The 13,600-nt window shown below is 44.4% G+C and overlaps 1 protein-coding gene across 5 annotated transcripts in view; it reads right to left on the bottom strand.

The window, feature by feature from the left end:
• The window catches only part of LOC139424372 (triple functional domain protein-like), a 143,003-nt gene that overhangs the window by 29,891 nt on the left and 99,512 nt on the right, over positions 1 to 13,600 (bottom strand). For all 5 annotated transcript variants that reach the window (XM_071176162.1, XM_071176128.1, XM_071176138.1 and 2 more), the window contains 14 exons: positions 13,265 to 13,380; positions 11,869 to 11,991; positions 11,068 to 11,265; positions 10,614 to 10,729; positions 8,495 to 8,561; positions 8,171 to 8,280; positions 7,563 to 7,632; positions 7,372 to 7,461; positions 6,804 to 6,896; positions 4,987 to 5,098; positions 3,395 to 3,585; positions 3,077 to 3,178; positions 2,150 to 2,289; positions 1,841 to 1,940 (listed from right to left, as the gene is read on the bottom strand). In XM_071176162.1, coding sequence (XP_071032263.1) covers positions 1,841 to 1,940; positions 2,150 to 2,289; positions 3,077 to 3,178; positions 3,395 to 3,585; positions 4,987 to 5,098; positions 6,804 to 6,896; positions 7,372 to 7,461; positions 7,563 to 7,632; positions 8,171 to 8,280; positions 8,495 to 8,561; positions 10,614 to 10,729; positions 11,068 to 11,265; positions 11,869 to 11,991; positions 13,265 to 13,380 — 1,628 coding nt within the window. The remainder of the gene's footprint in view (positions 1 to 1,840; positions 1,941 to 2,149; positions 2,290 to 3,076; positions 3,179 to 3,394; positions 3,586 to 4,986; positions 5,099 to 6,803; positions 6,897 to 7,371; positions 7,462 to 7,562; positions 7,633 to 8,170; positions 8,281 to 8,494; positions 8,562 to 10,613; positions 10,730 to 11,067; positions 11,266 to 11,868; positions 11,992 to 13,264; positions 13,381 to 13,600) is intronic.

Genomic DNA, 13,600 nt, shown 5'->3' with positions numbered 1-13,600 from the left:
CAGAGCAGTCACTCACCACAGTGCAGGCTCCAAACCAACCACATACTGTAGCTACTGTAGCTCAACTGTACTGAGTTGTACTGTAAACATGTCATTCTGGTGAGTCACTCGCCACACATTCAGATGCCTCAACATGACCCAAGAAACGCTCTGACATTCTAAAGCAGTAGATGCAGGGGGAGAAAATGTCCATTAAACTGCCATATACAGTATTCCATTAAATATACATTGACGATGTTGAGCACATCAGGGACGTTTCAAACAGGGAAATCAGTTACAGGAGAATGACGATCACCCTCGGCAGTTCCACACTGACAACACGTTCTTCAAATGACTATCAAATTAAACCAATTAAGGACTCCAACCAACATCCCACCAACATGGCTAGTTAGTAACTGCTAGAGATCCATACATACCCATTGGTAGTGAGGCAAAGCCAGAGAGTTCAAAAGCTGAGACACCGGACCTGAGTTTTTATTGTCCTCCATGATTCTGTCCTCTGTCCTCTTCTCCTTCATACTCTGATGCTCCTGATGCTGAATCTAATCCATCGACGAGACACAAGGTTAACTTAACCCTGAACCACACTGACCTGAGGTAACACGCAGGCCCACCTACTCTCATATCCCGCCGCCCGATGGCCCTACGATGGTATCTAGGTACTATATACCAGAGCCAAAGCACTCCCTTCCTTGTCTACTGTACCAGCTGTGCCTTCTCCAAAGAGAGACTGGAGATATGACACTGACACAGAGAGTGGTACAGCTAGTGGGAGGCTGACACACTCGTTGACGCGTCGCCGACACACAACTCCACTCTGTCATTGCCTCTCACAGATCTCACAACACCAGGCGAAGAGGCAGAGAGCGAGAGAAAGAAAGACAGAGAGAGGGAGGCAGAGAAAGAGAGGGAGAAAGGAAAAAAAGAGAGAGCGAGAAAGAGAGAGTTGACTGTGAGTGATTGTGCCCTGCATTAAAGGAACTACGGCCCATTAGTGGACATGAGAGGACACAAGGACTCTCCCTCATCACCTCTCTGTGACCTTGACTGACCCTCTCTGTGTTGTTTTCTGTACCCTGACAGAACCAGAGCTGCACTGTGTCAGGAAGGACACTTACAGAAAGGGACATACTATGCATGTCTTCCAAATGTCACCATATTCATTTTGCTGTGCATTATTTTTGACCAGGAGTGCACTATAAAGGGAATAGGGTAGCATTTGGGACTCAACCACTGTGGCTAAGTCAAATTGAACCTAATTCCTTGAATTAGGAGCATAGCTGCATAGAGCAGAATAACTGCAAGTCCAGCTTTGGCAGGGAAACATGGTCCCTAAAGAGGCAGAGTGTTTGTGTGAGAGAATATAGCTCTGACTGTGAGTAGGAGTGATATCCTTCTGTGCTGTTATTGCCTGATAAAATTACACATTCTGTTCCTTCCTGAAGACGAGCCATGTTTCTCATGTTCATCTCTGAGATGGAAAGGAAAAGTCTAAAAGTCTAACTGGTTCACAGGAAGCCCGTCCAAATTAAAACGATGTCTTGAAATACTTCTTTCTAATTGACTTGTCTGGTTGCGGTCTCTCCTAAAAAGGACTGGATTTAGAGGCTACAGTTTGAAATGCTGTTGAAAAGACGTCTCTAGAGTCTAACGTGTCAAATGATACTGTGAAGATCTCCGCTGTTCCACAACAGAGACCAACAGCCATCGTTGGTGAAGCCCTAAACTGCAGGGATTGTAGCAGCAGACCATTGTCTTACATCAGACTCCGGAGTTGGCAATGTGTCGTATTTGAATGGCGTAGCTGTTGGAAGGCAATGGGCAGCATATGGTGACTCACCTTATCGCTGTCCAGTGTGTTCTGAGAGGTACGGGAGGCGATAGAGATGGTGTCTGGCTGACTGCTGGCATCACCCTGGCTGTCCAGGTCATCTCCATGACTACAGAGGGACAAGAGGAATCAAGACAGGGCGGGGCAGCTCTCACAATCAAATACTGTTGGGGCACTTTAATGTTAGGTTGTGCTGCGGTACTGACAGAACAATAACTGTAATGTATAAAACCAATGTCCCATGCAGTCAGTCCTGTATCTGTAAGAAAGGCTGTGAGAAGTGATGAGGTTGATATTAGGTGGAGTACTGTACTGTACCTTCTGCCCTTGTGTTTGACTGTGGTGGCCTTGGGGATGTGAATAGGCTCCTTCAGGGCTCCTCTCAGGTGGATGGTACGCTCCTGGATCACCTCCCGGATGTGTTTGATCCAGTCCTGCTTGTTCTCTATGCTGGACGCCTGAGGGGACAGACGGACGGACGGTCAAGACAGACGGGCGGGCAGAAAGATCTCAGTCCACACATTCCCAATATTTCGACACGATCTATGATGCGACACTAACTACACTCAGAGCTGTTCAATCAACACAGTCAACCCTGATGCCTTCATCGATGCGTTCACTCCAATGCTTACTATTTTTTACCAGAGTACATCGACAGAACACACATTTTGTCATGTTCCTGTCATTCAGTAAGACCCTTTCAATCGATTACAGTATGTTTCACAATTGAGGAATTCCGAGGAGCCTTTTAAAGGGCCCTTCAGTGCTGTGTGAATGATGTGAATGAGTGGACACATAATTAGCATATGACTCACTCATGTCTTCATGGGAACTATGCAACAACAATCAAGAGTGTGCTGCTTTTATATAACGGACAGATTAAGATGGGCAGTCTGCCATTATATAATGTGTATAATATATACATAGCATGTGTATGTGTGTGTGCTGTGACTCACAACGCATCAACACGCAGATATGTTTCTAAGTGCATGAACTGTTATGCAAATCTTCGAACTTGAATACATAGGCTTGGTAACGCCCACTCAAAGAAATGTGTTTTGGGCGGAATTGTAGGAGTACATTTAGTGGTCATCAAATCTTAGTGGGTTGAACTTAAATCTTTAAAACACACAGTAACACCCACTTAAGGGAATACGTTTTGGACAAAAGTGGGAGTAAATACATAAATATTCATTGTGCTTGATTGTGTGCTGGGTTACTGTTAAGTCATAATGTCCCAGTTACCTTCAGCACCATCTTGTTGTCTGAACTGGGGGTCCTCCCAACCCAGAGAGCAAACTTACACGGATCCCCCTCCACATGTTCTGTGACACCAAGCTCTGAAGTCTTAGGAGCAGAGACAACACAAAAACAGGTTTGAGAAAGAACAGGAAAGGAAGCGAGTAAATATAGGGTTGATAAAAAAGTATTGACTAGAGATCCGCGCAGGCAACTCTTTTGGTAAATCATTCATTGATGTGAATGGGAGACTTCCATTTAAGTTAAGCGTGCAGATCTCAAGTTCCAGCCATTGTGATGAGAGAGTGGACAGGTTGTGCTTACAAAGAGCTTGCTCTTGTAGAGGTACTTGTTGCGTCCGTTAGAGTCCTTGACCTCCTTGCTGAAGACCAGGGACATCTCAAATAGGAATAGGTGGCGCTCACGTCCCTTACGGATCAGAGTCTTGGGATCCCACACCTGGAAGGACTCCTGCAGGATCAGCTCTCCTTGGGAGTCAATATTCCCATCGAACCCTGGAGGGGGGAAGAGGAGGAGGAAGAGAGGGGACTGTCAAGTCACTTGATTCAAATAAGAATTTGTAAAGCTACACTACAGTTCAAAAGTTTGTGGTTACTTAGAAATGTCCTTGTTTTTGAAAGAAAAACTATTTTTTTTGTCCATTTAAAATAACACAAAATTGATCAGAAATACAGTGTAGACATTGTTAATGTCGTAAATGACTATTGTAGTTGGAAACAGCAGATCTTTAATGGAATATCTTCATAGGCGTACAGAGGCCCATGATCAGCAACCATCACTCCTGTGTTCCAATGGCACATTGTGTTAGCCAATCCAAGTGTATCATTTTAAGGCTAACTGAGCATTAGAAAACCCTTTTGCAATTATGTTAGCACAGCTGAAAACTGTTGATTTCTAGGCAGAGTTCCTCTGTCCAGTGTCTGTGTTCTTTTGCCCATCTTAATATAAACTCTTTATTGCCCAGTCTGCGATATGGCATTTTCTTTGCAACTCTGCCTAGAAGGCCAGCATCCCGGAGTCGCCTCTTTGCTGTTGACGTTGAGACTGGTGTTTTGCGGATACTATTTAATGAAGCTGCCAGTTGAGGACTTGTGAGGCGTCTGTTTCTCAAACTAGACACTCTAATGTATTTGTCCTCTTGCTCAGTTGTGCACCGGGGCCTCTCACTCCTCTTTCTATTCTGCTAAGATACAGTTTTGCTGTTCTGTGAAGGGAGTAGTACACAGCGTTGTACGAGATCTTCAGTTTATTGGCAATTTCTCGCATGGAATAGCCTTCATTTCTCAGAACAAGAATAGACTGATGAGTTTCAGAAGAAAGTTCTTTGTTTCTAGCCATTTTGAGCCTGTAATCGAACCCACCAATGCTAATGCTCCAGATACTCAACAAGTCTAAAGAAGGCCAGTTTTATTGCTTCTTTAATCAGAACAACAGTTTTCAGCTGTGCTAACATAATTACAAAAGGGTTTTCTAATGATCAATTAGCCTTTAATTTTTTTTAAACTTGGATTAGCTAAAACAACATGCCATTGGAACACAGGAGTGATGGTTGCTGATAATCGGCCTCTGTACGCCTATGTAGATATTCCATAGAAAATCTGCCGTTTCCAGCTACAATAGTAATTTACAACATTAACAATGTCTACACTGTATTTCTGATAGATTTTATGTTATTTTAATGGACAAAAAAATGTGCTTTTCTTTCAAAAACAAGGACATTTCTAGGTGACCCCAAACTTTTGAATGGTAGTGTATATTCCATAAAAGCTTCCTGTGAGTTAGCCCAGCCTGCTCGACTAGGAGCTAAAAGGAATGTCCAGTAGGTCAAGGCCTAGTCCTCCTACTACAGGTAAAAGGGGAAACCCTTGGCTAGTTCTATGTATATTTACTCCTACCGTCCATCATGCTCAGGTGCATGGCATCGTTGGCTCTCTTGGGGACACTGAGCATCACCTCCAGACCATCCTTGATCTCCCCCTTCCCCTCCTCACAGCAGGTCAGCAGCTCCTGAAGAGGAAACGCAAACACACACACACAGAGAGAGAGAGAAACAAACACAAAACTTCAGTTGCATTTCACAAACCTCAAGGTCCAATGAAAGATAAAGGCTGTAAAGGACTGTGTTCCATGCAAGATGCAGTTTAGCTTCCAACATTGTAGCTTTGTTGACAACTAGCGATGTGTTCTACAATAAACAAGACCATTATACAAGCTGGATTACAGAGGGTGAGAGAACAGAGGGATTTTATTGCATGACATAAGTATTTGATCACCTACCAACCAGTAAGAATTCCGGCTCTCACAGACCTGTTAGTTTTTCTTTAATAAGCCCTCCTGTTCTCCACTCATTACCTGTATTAACTGCACCTGTTTGAACTCGTTACCTGTGTAAAAGACACCTGTCCACACACTCAATCAAACAGACTCCAACCTCTCCACAATGGCCAAGACCAGAGGAGCTGTGTAAGGACATCAGGGATAAAATTGTAGTCCTGCACAAGGCTGGGATGGGCTACAGGACAATAGGCAAGCAGCTTGGTGAGAAGGCAACAATAGTTGGCGCAATTATTAGAAAATGGAAGAAGTTCAAGATGACGGTCAATCACCCTCGGTCTGGGGCTCCATGCAAGATCTCACCTCGTGGGGCATCAATGATCATGAGGAATGTGAGGGATCAGCCCGGAACTACACGGCAGGACCTGGTCAATGACCTGAAGAGAGCTGGGACCACAGTCTCAAAGAAAACCATTAGTAACACACTACGCCGTCATGGATTAAAATCCTGCAGCGCACGCAAGGTCCCCCTGCTCAAGCCAACGCATGTCCAGGCCCGCCTGAAGTTTGCCAATGGCCATCTGGATGATCCAGAGGAGGAATGGGAGAAGGTCATGTGGTCTGATGAGACAAAAATAAAGCTTTTTGGTCTAAACTCCACTCGCCGTGTTTGGAGGAAGAAGATTGATGAGTACAACCCCAATAACACCATCCTAACCGTGAAGCATGGAGGTGGAAACATCATTCTTTGGGCATGCTTTTCTGCAAAGGGGACAGGACGACTGCACCGTATTGAGGGGAGGATGGATGGGGCCATGTATTGCGAGATCTTGGCCAACAACCTCCTTCCCTCAGTAAGAGCATTGAAGATGTGTCGTGGCTGGGTCTTCCAGCATGACAACGACCCGAAACACACAGCCAGGGCAACTAAGGAGTGGCTCCGTAAGAAGCATCTCAAGGTCCTGGAGTGGCCTAGCCAGTCTCCAGACCTGAACCCAATAGAAAATCTTTGGGGGGAGCTGAAAGTCCGTATTGCCCAGCAACAGCCCCGAAACCTGAAGGATCTGGAGAAGGTCTGTAATGAGGAGTGGGCCAAAATCCCTGCTGCAGTGTGTGCAAACCTGGTCAAGAACTACAGGAAACGTATGATCTCTGTAATTGCAAACAAAGATTTCTGTACCAAATATTAAGTTCTGCTTTTCTGATGTATCAAATACTTATGTCATGCATAATGAATTACTTAAAAATCATACAATGTGATTTTATGGATTTTTGTTTTAGATTCCGTGTACCTATGATAAAAAAATTATAGACCTCTACATGCTTTGTAAGTAGGAAAACCTGCAAAATCGGCACTGTATCAAATACTTGTTCTCCCCACTGTACTTATTAATGAGAGTCGTCTAACGACTGTTTCTATTTTGCAAGTGTACAGTACCTTGAGAAGCAGCTGATACTTGGTTATTCTCTGGACAGGCTTGATGAGGTATGAGGATATGGAGTTGGCCAGCCGGTGCCTCTGTTGAATTTCCTGGAAACCAAAAGACAGAGACGTCTTAAAGGGCACAGAGACGCCGAGGCAGCAGTCGCCAGCGTAATCCTGCTCCTAGACCTAGACACACAGCACTGGTGGAGAATGGAGATACCCCTCTCCTCAGAGCTGGAGGTCACTGACAGCAATCTAAGGTCAACCTTCTGTGAGTAGGCTTCATCTACCCCTCTTCCTCCCTCCTGTACTACCACCACAACTCCTGTTAAGATCAGCCTCACTGCCAAACACCCAGAAATCACCCGGATAAGCCAGATTTGTTGGCTACCGTCATAACTGATATACCTGCATAATATTGCTTCCTTGCATTTATTCAAAACTATTAGCATAAATAGTACTTCAAAGGATCTGATTCAAAAGACCACATAATAAGACCTCGCAGAATTTGATTAGTGGTTCAACATTTGATGTATTAAGTATTTATAGCATGGCTACGTTGGTACTCATCTACACGTACATCAAAATAGGGCCCTGCATGCTCCAGAATGAGCTGGGTAGAGTCTGGTTTGTTCTTGCAGTAGTTCACATACATCTGGAATTTATCTGCCTGCAAAATGGACACACAAATGTTAAGAGACACAATATTCCCGCAACATCTCACCTACGTCAGTGTTGTAAGCTGGCTTGTCCAGACAGTGAGACACTCACCCAGGTGACAAAGCAATGACCCACATCCTCAGGTAGCTGTTCATATTTCTCCAACTCCTTCAGGAAGATGCTGTACAGAAAGGGAGAGATCAGGGTTGTATTCACTAGAATCCGAACAGAACTAAACGGGGCAAAACGAGGAGGTACTACCTGAACTTGTCCAATAAGAAACGCTTGTTTTCATTTATATTTATGGTGTATTCGACGCACGTGACAAATAAACTTTGATTCAATTTGATTTAAATGCAATTTGCAATCATTGCTAGCTTCTGGGCCTGAGTAGCAGGCAGTTTACTTTGGGCATGCTTTTCATCCAGATGTCAAAATACCGCCCCCTATCCCAAAGAAGTTTTAAGAAGATGTACAATGGCATTGGAAAGTATTCAGACCCCTTGACTTTTTCCACATTTTGTTACGTTACAGCCTTAATCTAAAATGTATTAAATAAATACAAATCCTCAACAATCTACAGTGTACACAATACAGTGCCTGTACTAATGAATAGGACCCAGGTTGAGTTACTATAGACCGGCCATAGGTTGACCACTCCAGTGCATCTACAAGGCAATGGGAGTCCGGTGTGGGTAACTCCAGTACAGAACACTAACTTGTGGTGGAACTCGTAGAGGTCCAGCATGTTGCCAAAGATGATGTGCTCTTTGTTGACGATGCCTGGAGGGATCTCCTCAACACCGCTGGTCATCTCCCACAGGTAGGTCTGGAAACCACACAGAGAACAACATATCTTTACCTGGTTGTATTCCTGACATCTGACATTTCTACAACCAGAAAAACACCAGATGACAAACTAAAACTAAGCATAGCGTTTGCATTGCAGTTGGGCCTTGGCTTACATAATGTTTTCCTTTCAAAAAATCTATCCCTTAGTGGCCACTGTATAGTCTGTCAAAAAAATGTTTCTCAGTACTTACATCTGTACACTCCCGCAGGTCTCTGACGTAGGCCTTCTCTGTCTGAATGAGCTCTGCCATTATGAACCTGGAAAAAAAACATTCAACTTGTGGGAACTGCAGCAGAGAGAGAAAGAAAGAGAGAGAGAGGGAGAGGGAGAGAGAGGGGGAGAGAGGGAGAGAGAGGGGGAGAGAGAGAGAGAGGGAGAGAGGAAGAAATAGAGAGAAAGAGAGAGAGGAAGAAAGAGAGAGAGAGCGAGAGGAAGAAAGAGAGAGAGAGGAAGAAAGAGAGAGAGAGAGGGGGAGAGGGAGAGAGGGGGAGAGGGAGAGAGAGGGAGAGGGAGGGAGAGAGAGAGAGAAAGAGAGAGAGGAAGAAAGAGAGAGAGAGAGAGAGAGGAAGAAAGAGAGAGAGAGAGAGAGAGGAAGAAAGAGAGAGAGAGAGGAAGAAAGAGAGAGAAAGAGAGAGAGAGGAAGAAAGAGAGAGATAGAGGGGGGGAGAGGGAGAGAGAGGGAGAGGGAGGGAGAGAGAGAAAGAGAGAGACAGAGAGAGAGAGGAAGAAAGAGAGAGAGAGAGGAAGAAAGAGAGAGAAAGAGAGAGAGAGGAAGAAAGAGAGAGATAGAGGGGGGGAGAGGGAGAGAGAGAGAGAGAAAGGAAGAAAGAAAGAGAGAGAGAGAGAAGATGGCTTTTGTTTGGGTCTGTTTTGTGTCAGGGGCATAGACAAATGTCACATGTGACAGTGACCACTGATATTCTACGTCCCGAATGGCACTCTATTTCCTATATAGTGCACTACCTTTGACTAAGGCTCTGGTCAAAAGAAGTGCACTTTTTAGTGAATCGGGTTCCATTTGGGATGCACACATACAGTACAGTAAAACCCCTGAAAAATAATGTTTTATTGTCAAATACACCAGATAGGTGCAGTGAAATGTGTTGTTTTACAAAGTCAGCCATAGTAGTATGGTGCCCTTGGAGCAAATTAGGGTTAAGTGCCTTGCTCAAGGGCACATAGACTTTTCACCTTGTCGGTTTGGGTATTCAAACCAGCAACCTTTCGGTTACTGGACCAATGTTCTTACCGCTAGGCTATCTGCCGCTCTTAAAGATTATAAAGGGAAAAGGGGATGAGAATGAAAATGCTCTAGCTGCTATGCAGTTTGAAGTGATAGTATGACCTTATTCTCATGGTGATTGTATGACCTTATTCTCATGGTGATTGCATGACCTTATTCTCATGGTGATAGTATAACCTTATTCTCATGGTGATAGTATGACCTTATTCGCATGGTGATAGTATAACCTTATTCCCATGGTGATTGTATGACCTTATTCTCATGGTGATAGTATGACCTTATTCTCATGGTGATAGTATGACCTTATTCTCATGGTGATAGTATGACCTTATTCTCATGGTGATAGTATGACCTTATTCTCATGGTGATAGTATGACCTTATTCTCATGGTGATAGTATGACCTTATTCTCATGGTGATAGTATGACCTTATTCTCATGGTGATAGTATGACCTTATTCTCATGGTGATAGTATGACCTTATTTTCATTTCAATTTTGCATGGCCTAAATGTGTAAGTCTTACACAGAGCAACATCAAACACTAAGTCCCAAAAGGAAAGGGCAACTAAATACAAGTAGCTCAGACTTTTTCGATGGCCTCATTATTTCAATAACCTTCCAGTGGCTCTGACATTGAAGTTAGATACAGTATGTCATATATATATATATTTTTATCTGAATACTAATTATCAGATGTCATGAAAATATCTTCAATTAAATAAATGGTAAGTGTTAGACAATACTATGTTAATTACTGCAGTATGAATACGTGAAATATTTCGGTCACCTGGCGCAAACATTCCTGTCTGGTATTCCCAACTGCTAGTGCTTTGAATGTGTTAATAACAGTGATGCTTCTCCACCAAACTGTGTAACCACTGTGTATGTGAATGTGTTAATAACAGTGATGCTTCTCTACCAAACTGTGTAACCACTGTGTATGTGAATGTGTTAATAACAGTGATGCTTCTCCACCAAACTGTGTAACCACTGTGTATGTGAATGTGTTAATAACAGTGATGCTTCTCCACCAAACTGTGTAACCACTGTGTATGTGAATGCTTACTCTTTCCTCCTGGCAGACTTCCTCTTCTCCTCATTGAGTTCATGGGCAGCATCCCTCAGCTTGACCTCTGACCCTGGGACGCTGGCAGGGATGATGTCCAGCTGCAGCCCTTTACTCTGTAGGACAGACAGGGGACTTTACGAGGCACCGCCGAGGGACACGGGCACAGACACACACAGATACAGACTCACGCACAGACACAGACACACACAGATACAGACTCACGCACAGACACAGAGACACACACTCTCACACATGAGCGTGAGCACGCAAATACACACACACTAACCACCTTTCATCTGTTTCAAACACACACACACACACACACACACACACACTAACACACACACACACACACGCACACAACCTCCCCCCTCCCACACATACCACATACACCATGTTCTATCTCAACCCTCCACTCCAACATTCCCCCAACCTGTCCTCCAGTACTCACGGCCTTGTTGGAGTCAGAGGATATGATGCCCAGTGCTTTCTCCAGACAGGACCGGTACTTGTCCATGCGGAGGGAGAAGTCTCTGTAGCGCTTGTCCACAGAGGTGACCCATTTCTTTATCTCCAGCGCATGGGCGTGCCCTTTGTCACAAAAGCCATCTGCCAGCTGGATCAACAGTTTCACCCTCTCTTTGGTTTGCTGTCAATACAAAGAAAGAGAGAGAGAGTGAAAGAGAGAATGAACAGGGGCTGTGGGGTGCGTGCGTGTGTGTGTGTGTGTGTGTGCGGGTGTCAACCACAGGAGCCAAATCCCACTGTGCCAGAGGTTCATGACTACAATAGAGTTTTCTGTCACACAATAACTCAGGAGGCCAGAACATCAGGGACAATGGGCTGCCCTGTGACTGGGCCTCATAGATACAGCATCATAATACCTAGCACAGGGCCACAAACAGGGCAGGGCAGCAAAACACACTACCCGAATGGTCCCAAATGGCACCCTACTCCCTAATATAGTGCACTACTTTTGACCAGGGTACATAGTGCCTTGGTCAAATGTAGTAGGTAGGGAAGACGGTACCATTTGGGACACGTCCACGGAGATGGCCAGCACAAACTAAACAGATCCTAGACAGCCCTATGCAGTGTATGTATGGGACAGGTTGACTGACACTAGTCCCTTTACATCTCAACACACTGGCTACGGTTCTTACAGGCACCACAATCTAAACAAACCATACAGTCTGATTCAGAACTACAATAGTGTTGATAGTGTTGGACACTGCTGGATGGGAACCTTCACCTTGGCTGTGATCTGGAAGTCTTCGTGCTCCTTCAGCAGCTCCTGTGTGTGGTGAATACTGGATCCGGTGGAGGTGTGGGTTGACAGGTAGAACTCTCCCGTGTCGTGGATCCACTCCAGAGCCTGTGGACCAATCACAACGAGACGAGGTCCAGATCACTTATCTGTCATCACACTAATGTTTTATTCCTATTCCCTAGCCTTCACCCTTTGAGGAAGTGTGCACTTGTTCACACCCCCTCATGGACATAAAGCTAGAATCCTTCATTGAAACAATATCAAAGAGGACTCCCTGCCCCTGTTTTGCTAAACAACTGAGGATGGGGCTAGAGAAATGTAACCACTCTCAAATTCATAGACAGAGCTTTGGATGCAAGGACTGACCATCTGTCACGTCCTGACCATAGAGAGCCCTTATTTTCTATGGTAGAGTAGGTCAGGGCGTGACTGGGGGTTAGTCTAGTTTATATTTTCTATGTGGGGTTCTAGGGTTGTTTTTCTATGTTGGTGATGTTCTATGATTCCCAATTAGAGGCAGCTGGTAATCATTGTCTCTAATTGGGGATCATATTTAAGTAGCTTCTTCCACCTGTGTTTCATGGGATATTGTTTTGAGTTAGTGCACGTAGCACCTCTGTAGTCACGGTTTGTCTATTGTTTGTTGTTTTGCTTTGCTAAGTTTCACTTTCAATAAATGATGTGGAACTCAACATCCGCTGCGCCTTGGTCCGTCTCTACAAAAGAACGTGACACCATCCATGATATCAAACGTATAGTTTTAACCATGTTTAGAGGCTATACAGTATTTGTTTACAAGTAAGTTGTTTACAAAAATTGCAGTAAAACAAGCTTATATTGTGGGTTCCTTACACCATTCTATACATTTTACATCTACGAGGGGATGGGAAGATGCACTCTTCACTGCTGCCTCTCCAGACCAGTGTAATGCTAACACCAGCCCACATGGGGGAGCAAACAGTCTCCAATTGAGATATACTTCAGCCTGCTCTGCTGCACACATTCGGTCGGTCAATCAGCACTGACTAAATGAGAGGAGACAGTTTGGAGAGAATGAGGAGAGGAAAGACACTGCACTACAATAAGCCAGTGTTAAAATGTAGGGCATGTAATTCTAGCTGTGGTAACACTACTGTTGTGTTGTTACCAGTCTACCTGGAACCTAACCAGATTTGGAGGCTTTGGTTTGGTCAGCACTTGGTCAAAACATTAGTCCAACTAGTGCTTAGCTGAACAGTTTGCACAGGGTTGAACATGGTGGTATGTTATATGACCTGTCATATTGTTATGTCTAGTTTTATGGCTTGTGTGTGACCGTGTTGTTGTAGTCATGAATGTTACCGTTCTGGTATAGTTCTCCTTGAGGTGCAGCACTGACCTGCTTGGCGCTGCGTTCAAACACCACATACTGCTGACACTGGTCCAGTCTCCTCTTCCTCATTGTCCAGAAGTGCAGCACCCGGTTCTCTCTCTGGAGCAGCTCATTCAAGATGTCTGACAAAACCACAAGAGACACGTTATCATTTAAACTATGGCTATGTCACAAAAGGCAAGCTAGTCCTACAGTCTACTACTAAAGCACTTAAGTAGTGCACTATATAGGGAATAGGGGGCTATTTGGGGACACATCCCATCTGTCTAAAAGAAGAAGGCACCTGAAAGGAACACCACAGTAAAGAACGATCTAAGGTGTATTTGATTGGGAAGGAAAAAA

Source organism: Oncorhynchus clarkii, chromosome 2, assembly GCF_045791955.1.
Source record: "Oncorhynchus clarkii lewisi isolate Uvic-CL-2024 chromosome 2, UVic_Ocla_1.0, whole genome shotgun sequence".
Lineage (NCBI taxonomy): Eukaryota > Metazoa > Chordata > Actinopteri > Salmoniformes > Salmonidae > Oncorhynchus > Oncorhynchus clarkii.
The sequence above is the reverse complement of the archived record's forward strand: the minus strand, read 5'-3'. Positions and strand labels throughout refer to the sequence as shown.